This window comes from Coregonus clupeaformis, chromosome 23 (genome assembly GCF_020615455.1).
Source record: "Coregonus clupeaformis isolate EN_2021a chromosome 23, ASM2061545v1, whole genome shotgun sequence".
Classification (NCBI taxonomy): domain Eukaryota; kingdom Metazoa; phylum Chordata; class Actinopteri; order Salmoniformes; family Salmonidae; genus Coregonus; species Coregonus clupeaformis.
The window spans coordinates 38,764,567-38,784,250 of record NC_059214.1 but is presented as its reverse complement, the minus strand read 5'-3'; the positions used below and the strand labels follow the sequence as shown (position 1 = coordinate 38,784,250).

General features: G+C 41.9%; 1 protein-coding gene across 4 annotated transcripts in view; it reads left to right on the top strand.

Moving 5' to 3' along the window:
- Nucleotides 1–16,013: 16,013 nt before the first annotated feature.
- The window catches only part of LOC121536981 (coiled-coil domain-containing protein 141), a 39,554-nt gene continuing 35,883 nt past the window's right edge, over nt 16,014–19,684 (top strand). For all 4 annotated transcript variants that reach the window (XM_041844681.2, XM_041844682.2, XM_041844680.2 and 1 more), the window contains exons 1-2: nt 16,014–16,497; nt 18,706–18,828. In XM_041844681.2, the coding sequence (XP_041700615.2) occupies nt 16,393–16,497; nt 18,706–18,828 (228 nt within the window). In that variant the 5' untranslated portion in view covers nt 16,014–16,392. The remainder of the gene's footprint in view (nt 16,498–18,705; nt 18,829–19,684) is intronic.

Sequence of the window (19,684 nt, the reverse complement as noted above, 5' to 3'; positions counted from 1 at the left end):
GCTCTCGACTGAGTCTGTACGGGAGTTGCAGCGATGGGACAAGACTGTAACTACCAATTGGGGAGAAAAAGGGGTAAAAGTGCAAAGAAAGAAAGGGACAACTTACAATTCTCTCCTATTGTAGAGAAAATTGCCTTCAGAAATTATTCACAACCCTTTGGACTTTTTCCACATTTTGTTGTGTTACAACCTGAATTTAAAATTGACACAATACCCCATAATGTCTAATGTTGAATTATGTTTTTAGAAATGTTTACAAATTAATTAAAAATGAAAAGCTGAAATGTCTTGAGTCAATAAGTATTCAACCCTTTTCTTATGGCAAGCATAAATAAGTTCAGGAGTAGAAATCTGGTTAACTAGTCACATAATAAGTTGCATGGACTCACTCTGTGTGCAATAATAGTGTTTAACATGATTTTTGAATGACTACCTCATCTCTGTACCCCACACATACAATTATCTGTAAGGTCCCTCAGTCGAGCAGTGAATTTCAAACACAGATTCAACCACAAAGACCAGGGAGGTTTTCCAATGCCTCGCAAAGAAGGGCACCTATTGGTAGATGGGTAAAAAAATAAAAATAAAAGACATTGAATATCCCTTTGAGCATGGTGAAGTTATTCATTACACTTTGGATGATGTATCAATACACCCAGACACTACAAAGATACAGGCGTCCTTCCTAACTCAGTTCCCAAAGAGGAAGGAAACCATTCAGGGATTTCACCATGAGGCCAATGGTGACCTTAAAACAGTTAAATAGTTTAATGGCTGTGATAGGAGAAAACTGAGGATGGATCAACAACATTGTATTTACTCCACAATTCAAACCTAAATGACAGAGTGAAAAGAAGGATGCCTATACAGAATACAATTATTCAAAAAAATGCATCCTGTTTGCAATAAAACTGCAAAAGATGTGGGGGGAAAATGAACTTTATGTCCTGAATACAAAGCGTTATGTTTGAGGCAAATCCAACACATCACTGAATACCACTCTTCATATTTTCGAGGTGGCTGCATCATGTTATGGGTATGCTTGTCATCGTAAAGGACTAGGGAGTTTTTTAGGATAAAAATTAACGGAATAGAGAAAAGCACAGGCAAAATCCTAGAGGAAAACCTGGTTCAGTCTGCTTTCCAATAGACACTGGGAGACAACCTAAAACACAAGGCCAAATATCCACTGGAGACGACATTGAATGTTCCAGAGTGGCCTAGTTACAGTTTTGTCTTAAATCGGGTTGAGATTCTTTGGCAAGCCTTGAAAATGGCTGTCTAGCAATGATCAACAACCAACTTGACGAATCTTGAAGAATTTAAAAAAGAATAATGTGAAAATATTGTACAATCCAGGTGTGCAAAGCTCTTAGAGACTTACGCAGAAAGACTCAGCTGTAATCGCTGCCAAAGGTGATTCTAACATGCATTGACTCGGGTGTGAATATTTATGTAAATTAGATATTTAGCAAACATTTCTAAAAACATGTTTTCACTTTGTCATTATGGTGTATTGTGTGTAGATGGGTGAGAAAAAATATATTTAATCAATTTTGAATTAAGGCTGTAACACAACAAAATGTGGAGTAAGTAAAGTGGTATGAATACTTTCTGAAGGTACTGTAAGTCCTGGTTATTTAAAAAAAAGTATTATTATTATTATTATTTATTTTATTTTATTTTATTTATTTTTTTTGGGGGGGGGGGGGGGGTAGATCAGCTTTAATATTGCAGATAGATTGTAACTTCCATCAATGTAATTGTCTGCATCACTTCCAATCCCCCATATATATTTTTTCTCTTGCAAATATATACAGTGGGGAGAACAAGTATTTGATACACTGCCGATTTTGCAGGTTTTCCTACTTACAAAGCATGTAGAGGTCTGTAATTTTTATCATAGGTACACTTCAACTGTGAGAGACGGAATCTAAAAGTAATTTGCATTTTATTGTATGACATAAGTATTTGATCACCTACCAACCAGTAAGAATTCCGGCTCTCACAGACCTGTTAGTTTTTCTTTAAGAAGTCCTCATGTTCTCCACTCATTACCTGTATTAACTGCACCTGTTTGAACTCGTTACCTGTATAAAAGACACCTGTCCACACACTCAATCAAACAGACGCCAACCTCCCCACAATGGCCAAGACCAGAGAGCTGTGTAAGGACATCAGGGATAAACTTGACAATAGGCAAGCAGCTTGGTGAGAAGGCAACAACTGTTGGCGCAATTATTAGAAAATGGAAGAAGTTCAAGATGACAGTCAATCACCCTTGGTCTGGGGATCCATGCAAGATCTCACCTCGTGGGGCATCAATGATCATGAGGAAGGTGAGGGATCAGCCCAGAACTACACGGCAGGACCTGGTCAATGACCTGAAGAGAGCTGGGACCACAGTCTCAAAGGAAACCATTAGTAACACACTACGTCGTCATGGATTAAAATCCTGCAGCGCACGCAAGGTCCCCCTGCTCAAGCCAGCGCATGTCCAGGCCCGTCTGAAGTTTGCCAATGACCATCTGGATGATCCAGAGGAGGAATGGGAGAAGGTCATGTGGTCTGATGAGACAAAAATAGAGCTTTTTGGTCTAAACTCCACTCGCCGTGTTTGGAGGAATAAGAAGGATGAGTACAACCCCAAGAACACCATCCCAACCGTGAAGCATGGAGGTGGAAACATCATTCTTTGGGGATGCTTTTCTGCAAAGGGGACAGGACGACTGCACCGTTATGAGGGGAGGATGGATGGGGCCATGTATCACGAGATCTTGGCCAACAACCTCCTTCCCTCAGTAAGAGCATTGAAGATGGGTCGTGGCTGGGTCTTCCAGCATGACAACGACCCGAAACACACAGCCAGGGCAACTAAGGAGTGGCTCCGTAAGAAGCATCTCAAGGTCCTGGGTGGCCTAGCCAGTCTCAGACCTGAACCCAATAGAAAATCTTTGGAGGGAGCTGAAAGTCTGTATTGCCCAGCGACAGCCCCGAAACCTGAAGGATCTGGAGAAGGTCTGTATGGAGGAGTGGGCCAAAATCCCTGCTGCAGTGTGTGCAAACCTGGTCAGGACCTACAGGAAACGTATGATCTCTGTAATTGCAAACAAAGGTTTCTGTACCAAATATTAAGTTCTGCTTTTCTGATGTATCAAATACTTATGTCATGCAATAAAATGCAAATTAATTACTTACAAATCATACAATGTCATTTTCTGGATTTTTGTTTTAGATTCCGTCTCTCACAGTTGAAGGCTACCTATGATACAAATTACAGACCTCTACATGCTTTGTAAGTAGGAAAACATGCAAAATCGGCAGTGTATCAAATACTTGTTCTCCACACTGTATACAGCTCTGGAAGAAATTAAGAGACCACTGCAAAATTATCAGTTTATCTGGTTTTACTATTTATAGGTATGTGTTTGGAAAAATACATGTTTTGCTTTATTCTATAAACTACTGACATCATTTCTCCCAAATTCCAAATAAAAATATTGTCATTTAGTGCATTTATTTGCAGAAAATGACAACTGGTCAAAATAACAAAAAAGATGCAATGTTGTCAGACCTCGAATAATGCAAAGAAAATAAGTTCATGTTCATTTTTAAACAACACAATACTAATGTTTTAACTTAGAAAGAGTTCAGAAATCAATATTTGGTGGAATAACCATGATTTTGAATCACAGCTTTCATGCGTCTTGGCATGCTCTCCACCAGTCTTTCACATTGATGTTGGGTGACTTTATGCCACTCCTGGCGCAAAAATTCAAGCAGCTCGGCTTTGTTTGATGGATGTGACCATCCATCTTCCTCTTGATCACATTCCACAAGTTTTCAATGGGGTTCAGGTCTGGAGATTGAGCTGGCCATGACAGGGTCTTGATCTGGTGGTCCTCCATCCACATCTTGATTGACCTGGCTGTGTGGCATGGCGCATTGTCCTGCTGGAAAAAACAATCCTCAGAGTTGGGGAACTTTTCTTCCAGGAAAACCTTGTACGTGGCTTGATTCATGCGTCCTTCACAAAGACAAATCTGCCCGATTATAGCCTTGCTGAAGCACCCCCAGATCATCACGATCCTCCACCAAATTTCACAGTGGGTGCGAGACGCTGTGGCTTGTAGGCCTCTCCAGGTCTCCGTCTAACCATTAGACGACCAGGTGTTGGGCAAAGCTGAAAATTGGACTCATCAGAGAAGATGACCTTACTCTAGTCCTCTACGGTCCAATCCTTATGGTCTTTTGCAAACCTCAGCCTGGCTCTTCTTTGCTTCTCAGTGATGAAGGGCTTTTTTCTAGCTTTGCACGACTTCAGCCCTGCCCCTAGGAGCCTGTTTCGAACCGTCCTCGCCGTGCACTTCACCCCAGCTGCCGTTTGCCATTCTTTTTGTAGGTCACTTGATGTCATCCTACGGTTGTTGAGTGACATTCGAATGAGTTGGCGGTTATCCCAGTCAGTAGAGAGTCGATTTCGCCCTCTGCCTGTCTGTAGGTTTGTTGTCCCCAATGTCTGCTGCTTGACCTTGTTCTTATGAACCGCCGTCTTTGAAATTTTAAGGATGGAAGAAACCTGACGCTCACTGTATCCCTCTGCCAGTAAATCCAGAATTGAACCATTATTTTCCTCACTCAAAATCTTCCTTTTCAACTCTTTTGGCATGGTCAATAGTTATTTTTTGATTAATATTACTTTTTAGGTACTATTAGCACTGTTTTTACCATCCAGCTGGTCCTATTGCAAGAGGATAGTGATGACCACTGCAGTGGTTTTTATACTTTTCCTCATTAAATAAGATTTGGTTCAGGTGATCACCTAATCAGTACTTAATTCAGTAGAATGAGGTGTGCCTGTGTTGGAATTCAACAGACACTGGAATGGAATGGCTGTCATACATGTAGAGATGCTGATTTAAGAATAATTTGCAGTGGTCTCTTAATTTTTTCCACAGCTGTATATACACTGCTCAAAAAAATTAAGGGAACACTAAAATAACACATCCTAGATCTGAATGAATGAAATTATCTTATTAAATACAACAAAATCACACAAAAATTATCAATGGAAATCAAATTTATCAACCCATGGAGGTCTGGATTTGGAGTCACCCTCAAAATTAAAGTGGAAAACCACACTACAGGCTGATCCAAATTTGATGTAATGTCCTTAAAACAAGTCAAAATGAGGCTCAGTAGTGTGTGTGGCCTCCATGTGCCTGTATGACCTCCCTACAACGCCTGGGCATGCTCCTGATGAGGTGGCAGATGGTCTCCTGAGGGATCTCCTCCCAGACCTGGACTAAAGCATCCGCCAACTCCTGGACAGTCTGTGGTGCAACGTGGCGCTGGTGGATGGAGCGAGACATGATGTCCCAGATGTGCTCAATTGGATTCAGGTCTGGGGAACGGGCGGTCCATAGCATCAATGCCTTCCTCTTGCAGGAACTGCTGACACACTCCAGCCACATGAGGTCTAGCATTGTCTTGCATTAGGAGGAACCCAGGGCCAACCGCACCAGCATATGGTCTCACAAGGGGTCTGAGGATCTCATCTCGGTACCTAATGGCAGTCAGGCTACCTCTGGCGAGCACATGGAGGGCTGTGCGGCCCCCCAAAGAAATGCCACCCCACACCATGACTGACCCACCGCCAAACCGGTCATGCTGGAGGATGTTGCAGGCAGCAGAACGTTCTCCACGGCGTCTCCAGACTCTGTCACGTCTGTCACATGTGCTCAGTGTGAACCTGCTTTCATCTGTGAAGAGCACAGGGCGCCAGTGGCGAATTTGCCAATCTTGGTGTTCTCTGGCACGGTGTTGGGCTGTAAGCACAACCCCCACCTGTGGACGTTGGGCCCTCATACCACCCTCATGGAGTCTGTTTCTGACCGTTTGAGCAGACACATGCACATTTGTGGCCTGCTGGAGGTCATTTTGCAGGGCTCTGGCAGTGCTCCTCCTGCTCCTCCTTGCACAAAGGCGGAGGTAGCAGTCCTGCTGCTGGGTTGTTGCCCTCCTACGGCCTCCTCCATGTCTCCTGATGTACTGGCCTGTCTCCTGGTAGCGCCTCCATGCTCTGGACACTACGCTGACAGACACAGCAAACCTTCTTGCCACAGCTCGCATTGATGTGCCATCCTGGATGAGCTGCACTATCTGAGCCACTTGTGTGGGTTGTAGACTCCGTCTCATGCTACCACTAGAGTGAAAGCACCGCCAGCATTCAAAAGTGACCAAAACATCAGCCAGGAAGCATAGGAACTGAGAAGTGGTCTGTGGTCACCAACTGCAAAACCAGTCCTTTATTGGGGGTGTCTTGCTAATTGCCTATAATTTCCACCTGTTGTTTATTCCATTTGATCAACAGCATGTGAAATTTATTGTCAATCAGTGTTGCTTCCTAAGTGGACAGTTTGATTTCACAGAAGTGTGATTGACTTGGAGTTACATTGTGTTGTTTAAGTGTTCCCTTTATTTTTTTGAGCAGTGTATGTATATATATATATATATATATATATATATATATAAGTCCTGGTTATTAAGATATCTTTCTTTATCTGGATGTGTACTTTTATCAAAATCTGAAGGATTGTCCAGATTAGTTTATACCTCCCTTGCCTTGGATGTTCCTCTGTCAGTAACTAAGACGGTTGATACTAAATAATTTAACTTCATATGGAGGAATAAACCTAATTATTTAAGAATATGTAATACCCAAGGTGAGGGAGGGTTGAATGCTTTGGAGTTTAAAACCTCTAATATAATATCTAAGAAATAAGGATTTCATTTGGAATAGACTCCCCAATTTAATATTCCAAAAGGTTGGTGGTCTAGAGTTCTTAATCAAGTGTAACTTTGATGTGGGTAAAATCCCTATTAAACTGGCCAACTTTCATAAACAAGTACTTCTGACGTGGAATCATGTACAAACATACGTTTTCCCCACATAGATATACAATCTGGAATAATAAAGACATAAGATACAAAAACAAATCTTTGTTTTTCCAGAACTGGTTTGACAACAGACAATTATTGAATAACGATAGACAACTATATAATTATCCAGAATTCTTGAGAACACACAACATTCTAATCATGCCTGAGGACCTTCAAATAATTGTTGGTGCTTCCCTAGAGGTGCTGTTCTTCTTTTACGAGAATATAGCAGTACTCCAAGTGCAACAGTTGAGGAATTTGTAGCCTCAATTCAGCTAGAAGAATATGGCATTTTAAATTCTAAATGTAAAAACATACAGTGGGGAAAAAAAGTATTTAGTCAGCCACCAATTGTGCAAGTTCTCCCACTTAAAAAGATGAGAGAGGCCTGTAATTTTTATCATAGGTACACGTCAACTATGACAGACAAATTGAGATTTTTTTTCTCCTGAAAATCACATTGTACGATTTTTTATGAATTTATTTGCAAATTATGGTGGAAAATAAGTATTTGGTCACCTAGAAACAAGCAAGATTTCTGGCTCTCACAGACCTGTAACTTCTTCTTTAAGAGGCTCCTCTGTCCTCCACTCATTACCTGTATTAATGGCACCTGTTTGAACTTGTTATCAGTATAAAAGACACCTGTCCACAACCTCAAACAGTTACACTCCAAACTCCACTATGGCCAAGACCAAAGAGCTGTCAAAGGACACCAGAAACAAAATTGTAGACCTGCACCAGGCTGGGAAGACTGAATCTGCAATAGGTAAGCAGCAATTATTAGGAAATGGAAGACATACAAGACCACTGATAATCTCCCTCGATCTGGGGCTCCACGCAAGATCTCACCCCGTGGGGTCAAAATAATCACAAGAACGGTGAGCAAAAATCCCAGAACCACACAGGGGGACCTAGTGAATGACCTGCAGAGAGCTGGGACCAAAGTAACAAAGCCTACCATCAGTAACACACTACGCCGCCAGGGACTCAAATCCTGCAGTGCCAGACGTGTCCCCCTGCTTAAGCCAGTACATGTCCAGGCCCGTCTGACGTTTGCTAGAGTGCATTTGGATGATCCAGAAGAGGATTGGGAGAATGTCATATGGTCAGATGAAACCAAAATATAACTTTTTGGTAAAAACTCAACTCGTCGTGTTTGGAGGACAAAGAATGCTGAGTTGCATCCAAAAAACACCATACCTACTGTGAAGCATGGGGGTGGAAACATCATGCTTTGGGGCTGTTTTTCTGCAAAGGGACCATGACGACTGATCCGTGTAAAGGAAAGAATGAATGGGGCCATGTATCGTGAGATTTTGAGTGAAAACCTCCTTCCATCAGCAAGGGCATTGAAGATGAAACGTGGCTGGGTCTTTCAGCATGACAATGATCCCAAACACACCGCCCGGGCAACGAAGGAAGTATTTCAAGGTCCTGGAGTGGCCTAGCCAGTCTCCAGATCTCAACCCCATAGAAAATCTTTGGAGGGAGTTGAAAGTCTGTGTTTAGCCCAGCGACAGCCCCAAAACATCACTGCTCTAGAGGAGATCTGCATGGAGGAATGGGCCAAAATACCAGCAACAGTGTGTGAAAACCTTGTGAAGACTTACAGAAAACGTTTGACCTGTGTCATTGCCAACAAAGGGTATATAACAAAGTATTGAGAAACTTTTGTTATTGACCAAATACTTATTTTCCACCATAATTTGCAAATAAATTCATAAAAAATCCTACAATGTGATTTTCTGGAATCTTTTTTCTCATTTTGTCTGTCATAGTCGACGTGTACCTATGATGAAAATTACAGGCCTCGCTCATCTTTTTAAGTGGGAGAACTTGCACAATTGGTGGCTGACTAAATACGTTTTTCCCCCACTGTGTATATATATATATATATATATATATATATATGAAAGCTCTGTCAAGGTTACTATTCCTTCTGCTAGAATATACTGGAATGGAGCCCTGGGACAAGTGAACTGGAACAAAGTTTCAGTGTTGTCTAGCAAATATTGTAAACCTAACAAGGTGAAAGAAGTATCATATAAACTAATTCACAGAGTCTACCCTGTAAAGACCTTTATTGTACACAGATTCAAAATTGCTATAGATGACACGTGTGTTTTGTGACCCAGAAACTCTTTACCATTGATTTTGGGACTGCTCTCATCAGAAGATTCTGGATTTAGTTATAAGACTTTATTTTAAGGTAAACTACTGTTAATGTTTATTTGGAAGACTCTGATATTATGTTTTATTTTGACCCAGCTGATATGGACCCCGGTTTAACTTTCATTGTTAATTTGATTATTTTTCTGGAAAGATTCTTTATTGATAAGATGAAGTAAGCGAAGAACAAACCCCTCTTTAAATTATTTAAGATAGAACTGAAACAAACATGCTGATATTTATTATTGACCAGCAGATGTCACTAATGTGCATTGTGTTAAAAGCTCTGAGTAATGTACAGTTTTTTGGCACAATTTGGTGAAAGCCCCAAAGGGTTCAGAGAGCCTCGGTTTCCCATCACTAATTTCAGTATTTACTGAATAAATCTGAATTGTTTTTGGAAGCGATACACATTAGCATTTAGCCACTCTAGCATGGTGGTGGAAAATGGTGTTTCATAAGGAAAGTATGCATATTTTCCCTGTTGTTTTCTGCCTTCTCACCATGAAATAAAGTTAAGAAGGAAATCGAAGCCTATGCAGCCTGAATGGAGAATGTTTTAGGTACGAACCGGTCACACAAATGTATTGCCAACTGCATACAATGCGTTTGGACGGTAAAATGAAATGACTCAATATCGCCTTCTGCCGGCCTTTGGGCTTAGGTCATGGCTAGAAAGGTTATAGCTTGAGTAAAATTGACGTTTTTTGGGCTATTTTACCTAACCCTTACCATTTTCCTGACCTTAACATAATTCTCGTAACCTGCTATGTTTGTTCTCCTAACCTGCTTCGTAAATTCTCCTAACCTGCAACGAAAAGTCAATTCTGGTGAATTCTGACATAAACTGTATACCATCTAGTCGAAACACTCTGTATGTTGTTGTGGTAGCTTCTGGGTTTACTAGGTCTTCTCTTGTTAATAGTTATTTTTATTTTGTTGTGAGGCAATTCTAACTAGAAACAAATAGACAAAAATATTTATATTCACACATCAAAGTTGTAAACATAATAAAAGTGAGATTTGTAACACACAACAAACAAATATTATATCCACATGGGGGGGAAATTCCAAACCAGTTTATTGAAAACAAGGAAATGTCCGCACGGACACTTTTTCTGTCCCCAAACTTGATATTTTAATACAGCTTAAAGGTGATACTTTACAATGTTTGTATCTATCCAACCCAGTAGCTTTTAATAGGCCTTAATCTTGAAGGTGATACTGTAGCTGTTAATGACATGAGGCTGATGGTGATGCTATATTTAACCTCCTCTTGTTAAAAGTTGTGTACTATAAAAAGAATAGAGGGTCATTTGGGACGCACCCTCTGAGTGGCCCTAAGAGCCCTTGTCAAAAGTAGTGCACACTGCACTATATAGGGAATATGGTGCCATTTCGGATGTCGCTCAGAGAGGGACGCTAGCAAGGACAGGTTTATCAGGGGACTCCCACAGGTGGCTCTTTGGAGTAAGGGGGCCTTCCAGGTCCTCCCAAGCTATCCTGGGCTGTGCCGTACTCGTCTGAATCGTGTGTGTGTGTGTGTGCCCCCGACTCGGGTGATTTCTCAACACAGTCTTACTTTCTCAGCTGTTTCTCTAACTTCTCCAACAGCTGTCGCCAGCCTGCCTGCAACACTAGTCCATTGCAGACCTGGGTTCAAATACTATTTCAAATTATTTCAAATATTTTAGCTGTGGTTGATTGAGCTGGCATGTTACATTGGAACCAATAGTAAACTCTGAAAAGTGCAAACTCAGCCCATCTGGCACTCTGGATTTCAAGTAGTATTCGATCCCAGGTCTGAGTGGCTGTAGTGTCATTGGGGAAGCATGACATACAGAGCCAAGTTGTCCTGTTAGCAATCACAACATTTATTTTGACAGTCACGCACCCTGGCATGCCTCTGAGTAGGCTACATGTCACACAAATGTCTTCCCTCAAGCATCTAAGTCAGGCACCACTGTCGCGTCAACAGACATGATTGTTCATATTATTGTTTCAGTAGCACACACAGTGAAGTCCCACAGTGCAAACACCGAACAGTGGTTCTATTCTCTAGATGGAGCATTTCTACCCAGTACGAAGCCCAGTTTGATTATTCACATTCACATCCTCCACAGTACTGCCCATTACAGACAGTCAGTTCTCTGTCCTTTAACCTTGGCATGCCCTCTAACTAAGCCCACTACAATTACGACTCCTATAAAATAGTATTTATTAGGCTATACTGCACATTAGAACTGTACTTATTGTTTGAACACATACACTACCAGTCAAAAGTTTGGACACACCTATTCATTCAAGGGTTTTTCTTTATTTTTACAATTTTTTGCATATAATAGTGAAGATCAAAACTATGAAATAACACATATGGAATCATGTAGTAACCAAAAAAGTGTTAAACAAATCAAAATATATTTTATATTTGAGATTCTTCAAATAGCCACCCTTTGCCTTGATGACAGCTTTGCACACTCTTGGCATTCTCTCAACCAGCGTCATGAAGTAGTCACCTGGAATGCATTTGAATTAACAGGTGTGCCTTTTTAAAAGTTAATTTGTGGAATTTATTTCATTTTTAATGCGTTTGAGCCAATCAGTTGTGTTGTGACAAGGTAGATTGCAGAGACAGAGATTGCCCTACTTGGTAAAAGACCAAGTCCATAGAGAAGAATAGCTCAAATAAGCAAAGAGAAACGAATGTCCATCATTACTTTAAGGCATGAAGGTCAGTCAATACGAAAATGTCAAGAACTTTGAAAGTTTCTTCAAGTGCAGTCTCAAAAACCATCAAGCGCTATGATGAAACTGGCTCTCATGAGGACGGCCACAGGAATGGAAGACCCAGAGTTACCTCTGCTGCAGAGGATAAGTTCATTAGAGTTACCAGCCTCAAAAATTGTAACAGACCCATCTCAACATCAACTATTCAGAGGGGACTGTGTGAATCAGGCCTTCATGGTCGAATTGCTGCAAAGAAACCACTACTAAAGGACACCAATAAGAAGAAGAGACCTGCTTGGGCCAAGAAACACGAGCAATTACGACATCAGACTGGTGGAAATTAGTCCTTTGGTCTGGAGTCCAAATTAGAGATTTTTGGTTAAAACCGCTGTGTCTTTGTGAGATGCAGTGAGGGTGAACGGATTATCTCCGCAGTTGTAGTTCCCACCGTAAAGCATGGAGGAGGAGGTGTTATGGTGTGGGGGTGCCTTGCTGGTGACACTGTCTGTGATTTATTTAGAATTCAAGGCACTCTTAACCAGCATGGCTACCACAGCATTCTGCAGCGATACGCCATCCTATCTGGTTTGGGCTTAGTGGGATTATCATTTGTTTTTCAACAGGACAATGACCCCACACACCTCCAGGCTGTGTAAGGGCTATTTGACCAAGAAGGAGAGTGATGGACTGCTGCATCAGATGACCTGGCCTCCACAATCCCCCGACCTCAACCCAATTGAGATGGTTTGGGATGAGTCAGACGGCAGAGTGACGGAAAAGCAGCCAACAAGTGCTCAGCATATGTGGGAACTCCTTCAAGACTGTTGGAAAAGCATTCCAGGTGAAGCTGGTTGAGAGAATGCCAAGAGTGTGCAAAGCTGTCATCAAGGCAAAGGGTGGCTATTTGAAAAAACTCAAATATAAAATATATTTTGATTTGTTTAACGCTTTTTTGGTTACAACATAGTTTTGATGTCTTCACTATTATTCAACAATGTAGAAAATAGTAAAAATAAAGAAAAACCCTTGAATGAGTAGGTGTTCTAAAACTTTTGACCAGTAGTGTATTTGGAAAGTGTTCTGACCCCTTCCCTTTTACCACATTTTGTTACATTACAGCCTTATTCTAAAATGGATTAAATAAATAAAAATCCTCATTAATCTACACACAATACCCCATAATGACAAAGTGAAAACAGGCTTTTAGAAATGTTTGCCAATTTATTAAAAAGAATAAACAGAAATACCTAATTTAGATTAGTATTCAGACCCTTTGCTGTAAGACTCGAAATTGAGCTCAGGTGCATCCTGTTTCCATTAGTCATCGTTGAGATGTTTCTACAACTTGATTGGAGACCACCTGTGGTAAATTCAATTGATTGGACATGATTTGGAAAGGCACACACCTGTTTATATAAGTTCCCACAGCTCAAAAAAATGTATGCACTCACTAACTGTAAGTTGCTCTGGATAAGAGCGTCTGCTAAATGTCTAAAATGTAAAATGTCAAAGCAAAAACCAAGCCATGAGGTCGAAGGGAATTGTCTGTAGAGCTTCGAGATTGTGTCAAGGCACAGATCTGGGGAAGGGTACCGAAACATTTCTGCAGCATTGAAGGTCCCCAAGAACACAGTGGCCTCCATCATTCTTAAATGGAAGAAGTTTGGAACCACCAAGACTCTTCCTAGAGCTGGCCACCAGGCCAAACTGAGCAATCGGGGGTGAAGGGCCTTGGTCAGAGAGGTGACCAAGAACCCGATGGTCACTCTGACAGAGCTCCAGAGTTCCTCTGTGGAGATGGGAGAACCTTTCTGAAGGACAGCCATCTCTGCAGCACTCCACCAATCAGGCCTTTATGGTAGAGTGGCCAGACGGAAGCCACTCCTCAGTAACAATCACATGACAGCCCGCTTGGAGTTTGCCAAAAGGCACCTAAAGGTCTCTCAGACCATGAGAAACAAGGTTATCTGGTCTAATGAAACCAAGATTGAACTCTTTGGCCTGAATGCCAAGCGTCACGTCTGGAGGAGACCTGGCACCATCCCTATGGTGAAGCATGGTGGTGGCAGCATCATGCTGTGGAGATGTTTTTCAGTGGCAGGGACTGGGAGACTAGTCAGGATCGAGGGAAAGATGAACGGAGCAAAGTATCAGAGAGATCCTTGATGAAAACCTGCTCCAGAGCACTCAGGACCTCAGACTGGGATGAAGTTTTACCTCCAACAGGACAACGACCCTAAGCACACAGCCAAGACAACACAGGAGTGGCTTTGGGTCAAGTCTCTGAATGTCCAGCCAGAGCCTGGACTTGAACCCGATCGAACATCTCTGGAGAGACCTAAAAATAGCTGTGCAGCGACGCTCCCCATCCAACCTGACAGAGCTTGAGAGGATCTGCAGAGAAGAATGGGAGAAACTCCCCAAATACAGGTGGGTCAATCTTGTAGCATTATACCCAAGAAGACTCGAGGCTGTAAGCGCTGCCAAGGGTGCTTCAACAAAGTACTTAGTAAAGGGTCTGAATACTTATGTAAATGTATATTTACTTTTTATTTTTAATACATTTGCAAAAAATGTCTAAAAACCTGTTTTTGCTTTGTCATTATGGGGTATTGTGTGTAGATTGATGAGGGGGAAAAAAACAATTTAATCAATTTTAGAATAAGGCTGTAATGTACGTAACAAAATGTAGAAAAATCAAGGGGTCTGAATACTTTCCAAATGCACTGTATAATATAATCTTAGGAGAGTCAACGGCATATGTTGGGCTCCCGAGTGGCGCTGCGGTCTAAGGAACTGCATCTCAGTGCTTGAGGCATCACTACAGACACTCTGTTTCGATTCCAGGCTGTATCACAACCGGCTGTGATTGGGAGTCCCATAGGGTGGCGCAGAATTGGCCCAGCGTCATCCGGGTTTGGCCGGTGTAGGCCGTCATTGTAAATAAGAGTTTGTTCTTAACTGACTTGCCTAGTTAAATTAAGGTTAATTAAATAAATACTTCTCTCTATTGGATCAAGTATCAAGGAGACTCATCAAAGTTGGGGCTGCAGGAAGCTGAGGTCTGTTTGTGTTTCCCTGCTGTATCAACATTTTCTCTACCCTCTCTCTGTCTCTCTGTCTCTCTCTCTCTCTCTCTCTCTCATCTATTTTCCTTCCATTGTGCTGTAGTCAGGGAATAAAGAGCTGATTCTCATAAGGACAATACTAACTCCCCCTAGCTCTCTGACACACTGGCTTGTTCTCCAAAAGGAAAGGGATATTTTAAAACAACAGAGAGGAATTGTAAATAAAACTTCCCCAAAGAATGACAGTTTCCTCAAGTAATAAAGCCATACACTGTGTTTGAGAGAGTGGCAAATATGGCTTTTGGAATGACTTAATAGTAGTGAAAGGGTCAGTTGCACAACCGAAATGTGTCTTCCGCATTTAATCCAACCCCTTTGAATCAGAGAGGTGCGGGGGGCTGCCTTAATCAACGTCCACATCATCAGCGCCCGGGGAGCAGTTGTTGTGGGGGGTTAACCGCCTTGCTCAAGGACAGAACGGTAGATTTTTCCACTTTGCCGGCTCTGGGATCCGAACCAGCGGCCTTTCGGTTATTGGCCCAATACGCTTAACCTGCTACCTGCTTGAAGGGGTTTATCTAGTCAGCCAGCCAGGAAAGGTAGTGTTAGTTTGAAGCAGCCAGCCAGTGATCGTGTCGACTTTTCTCTCTCTTAGAAGATACTTAAACACTTGTGCAGCATACCAGTGTGAAGTGTTCTTGGCTTTTGGCTGTAGAGGGGACACCAATGGAAAAACGTATTCACAGACCCACAGGAGCAAGATAATAAATGTGTCCAACTATGACGACTCACAGGATATTTTCCCTTCTATTGGAAGATACAGTAGATAGGCCTACCGATATGATATTCCATGGATGGACTGGTGCCTTTGTGGGATTTGTCTGTGTGGGATGGCAGGCAGGAGAGGATAAAGAGGGGCCGAGTGGGACTGGGAGAGAGGCAGGCAGGGAAAGGGGAGGGTTGTGAAGATAGACCAGAGTAGAGCAGAGCCACCAAACTAGGGGTGTGTCAAAATGGCTCCCAACACAGCACAGTGTGATAATCCTAGTAGATATTTCTATTTTTAATACACTGGCCTGCCGTGTTCTGCCCTGTCAACTTCTCTCTGCTCTGTCTCTCCTGCCTGTTGAGCGTCAGTTAGTCCATTGAAGCTAGTGGCTCTGCTGTGCTGTGGCTCGGCTGTGGGACTGGAGTGAGTGGAACGGGGACAGAACACCGCTGATGAAACATACACCTTTCAATGGAACTGGATTTTATAACACCTGTTGGACAAGGGGACCGAGGGTACTCTCTACAGCTGGTTTTTGTTTGGTCATTCTATCTTCAAAGGAAATATTGAAGGACTGTTGCTGTTGAGTTTTGAAGCCCCCAGAGACTGAAGTGAGAGAACAGGAGACAGACAAGGATTTTCAGGATCCAGGGAGAAGAAAGGGGACAGTAGAGGCTGTAAAATTTATTAAGTTAAGTTTGGACGGGGGAGACAATGTCCAACAAAGGTGACACTGGAGGTCAACCTGCTGCCACAACAACAATCAGCACTATTGCCGTGCAGGCTGGTGACTCTCAGATTATTGTTACTGTGCTCAAGGTACCGACCTTCTAAAATATTATTTAGTTGTGTCTTTGGGTTGTCTTTAGCTGTCTTTAATTGCCATTTTAAACGTATTTTGGGTCCTTGAAAAGCACTGTATAAAACCCATTTATTCTTCTCACGTTTGTAGATATCTCAGGTGAACAGAACTTGTTATAAGAAGTGCTTGGATGTATGCCTCTCAGAACTCTACTTTGGTCAGAAATGGTTGATCAGGCCACCTAAAAAAAATATTAGATCATTTTAGAAATACGGAATAGTCTTTAAAATGATGGATGGAGAGGATCAATCTTTACAAGCATAGTGTTATGTCGATATAACAACAACGACTGGCTATAATTCAGTGTCAGGCTAGATTATTGATCTGTCTGAATCTGACAGACACTGACCTCACAGTGATCAGCGATCTGCATCCATCGATCTCTTTCTTTCCAAAGTGCTGCTGCTAATAGAGGATGCATCCCAAATGGCACCCTATTCCCTTTATGGTGCACTACAGTGACCAGGGGTCTGGTCAAAAGTAGTGCACTAACCTATATAAGGAATAGGGTGCCATTTGGGATGTATCCAGAGAAAGGCATTTAATGTTGTCAATGATGTCACAAGCTCACATAGTCCACGTTGTTCAGCTAGTGTCCTGAGATGTCAATAGCTCTCTCTGTTTGTCCATTAAGTTATAGGAATATTTCCTAGCCAAACCATATCAGTGCCTCACATACTAACACCATGTACATCTCAACATGTAGGCAGCCCTGTAGGGCTATCCCACAGTAGTGATAAGACAATGGACATTAGATTTTAGGCATATTTTTAAAAGTTTACTTTTCTAATATTTTTTTTCTCCGACATATCTGTCTGAAATACATTCTAAATGCGTGGGAAAGTTCAAATGCACAAGCTATTAGATATGATAAAACACAGAAACCGAGGAGACGGTTTTCAAATATGATTAATGCTCCCAATCGAGAAGGAAAAGCCTATGTTTTGTTTGAAAAGAGAGAGATGTTTGTTGTCCTCTGTTGTATCCTCTGCCACCAATTTTGTTGACCACTTTTGGTCGTGAAGGGGACGGCGTGCCCCTGCATTCCGAGGCCCCTTTAAAGTGACTGCCACAGCCACGGCTGCAATCTAAGGCATGCAATGATTAAAGAGCAAAACATGCCTAGTAAGAAATAATCTCTATAGCTAACACAGACATAGTTACACTGTGGCTGGAACCACATAACCACCGTGGTTATTGACAAATCAATTATTGTCTCAGTGAAATTATTCCTTACATTTGAGACAACATAGGCTACTGTGACGCTTGAGACACCTATACATCTTGTAATTTCGCTTAACAGTTGTTGGTGATCCTCGCAATGCCCATGTGTACTCTTTGACTGTAACCACCACGTCATCATTGACAAATCAATTACTGTATTGTCTATTCAAATGTCCAATGTATGTCACACTTGAGACATTATAGACATATAGTTTAGCATACACTACAGACACAATGTAGAAATACTGTCATATAGGCTACAGCCACGGCTGTTGGTGCTTTTTACGTTCAGAGTGACACTTTACAGAAAAGCTTGACTTTGAGATAATTAGGAGTTAATGTGTCACCCAGAGAGGTATCAGTAACAGTCATTACAGTAAAGGAATTCCTAAGTCAGTTTAATGGTTTGACATTGTCCTCATCTGTTCCAAATGGCACCCTATTCCCTATATAGTGCACTACTATTGACCAGGGTCCATAGGGCTTTTGGTCAAAAGTAGTACACTACATAGGGAATAGGGTGTCATTTGGGACGCAAGAACTGAAGGTGTTCCCGGGACAAGACAGTATAGTGGAAAAGGAGCCCCACGTTGCGGACGACAGACCTATTTCCATGCGGTGTTTACACACTGTGATATTCACAGGGGGACCATGTGGGTGTTCACAGGTATAATGTTACACCAACCTGCCCTGCTCACAGTCGGAACATAAACAACATGTACCATGGCCTTGGCAGGGAAACACAAACAGACCTCTGCATCCTGCTGGTCTAACTTGGATGAGTCTTTGATACATAGTAGTACATTAATTGATGCAGACAGTCCATTTACTCCTAAAATATGGTAATAAGTATGTACTGAAAACAAAAGGGAGAAAACAAACATCTCCTCTAAGGTTGAGTGTGTGTTTTGTTGTGTGTGTGTCTGTGTTTTATACTGTAGTGTGGGGAGCTGGTGAAGCTGCAGTTGACTGAAGCCAATCCAAACCTGCTGGAGATCGGCAGCAACCAGGATGAAACAAAGAAACTGCTGGATGAACACCAGCAGCTCCTGATCAAACTCAAGGTAATAATCTCATTAGAAATACAGTAGAGTGACATACAAGTGACATACAACTAATATGTCAGCTCAGGTGACATAAGTACGCTATTCTATTATTGATATGTCACTATTTTGACATTCGAATGAAACCATGCTGGGCCATGAGGATGAGCTGCCCATTGGGCATATTGCACTGAACAAAAATATAAACGCAACATGCAACAATTTCAAAGATTTTACTGAGTTACAGTTCATATAAGGAAATCAGTCAATTTAAATAAATTCATTAGGCCCTAATTTTACATTAACATTTTAGTCATTTAGCAGACACTCTTATCCAGAACGACTTACAGTTAGTGAGTGCATACATTTTCGTACTGGCCCCCCGTGGGAAACGAACCCACAACCCTGGCGTTGCAAGCGCCATGCTCTACCAACTGAGCTACACGGGGCTTGATCAGACAACCAGTCTGTATCTGGTGTGACCACCATTTGCCTCATCCAGCGCGACACATCTCCTTCGCATAGAGTTGATCAGGCTGTTGATTGTGTCCTGTGGAATGTTGTCCCTCTCCTCTTCAATGGCTGTGCGAAGTTGCTGGATATTGGCGGGAACTGGAACACGCTGTCGTACACGTCGATCCAGAGCATCCCAAACATGCTCAAACAGCTGATGAAACCCAATCAGTTATAGTCAAACTGTACATTTTAGAGTGGCCTTTAAATGATCATGCTGTTTAATCAGCTTCTTGATATGCCACACCTGTCAGGTGGATGGATTATCTTGGTAAAGGAGAAATGCTCACTAACAGGGATGTAGACAAATTTGTGCACAAATAGAGAAATAAGCTTTGAGAGAAATAAGCTTTTTGTGCTTATG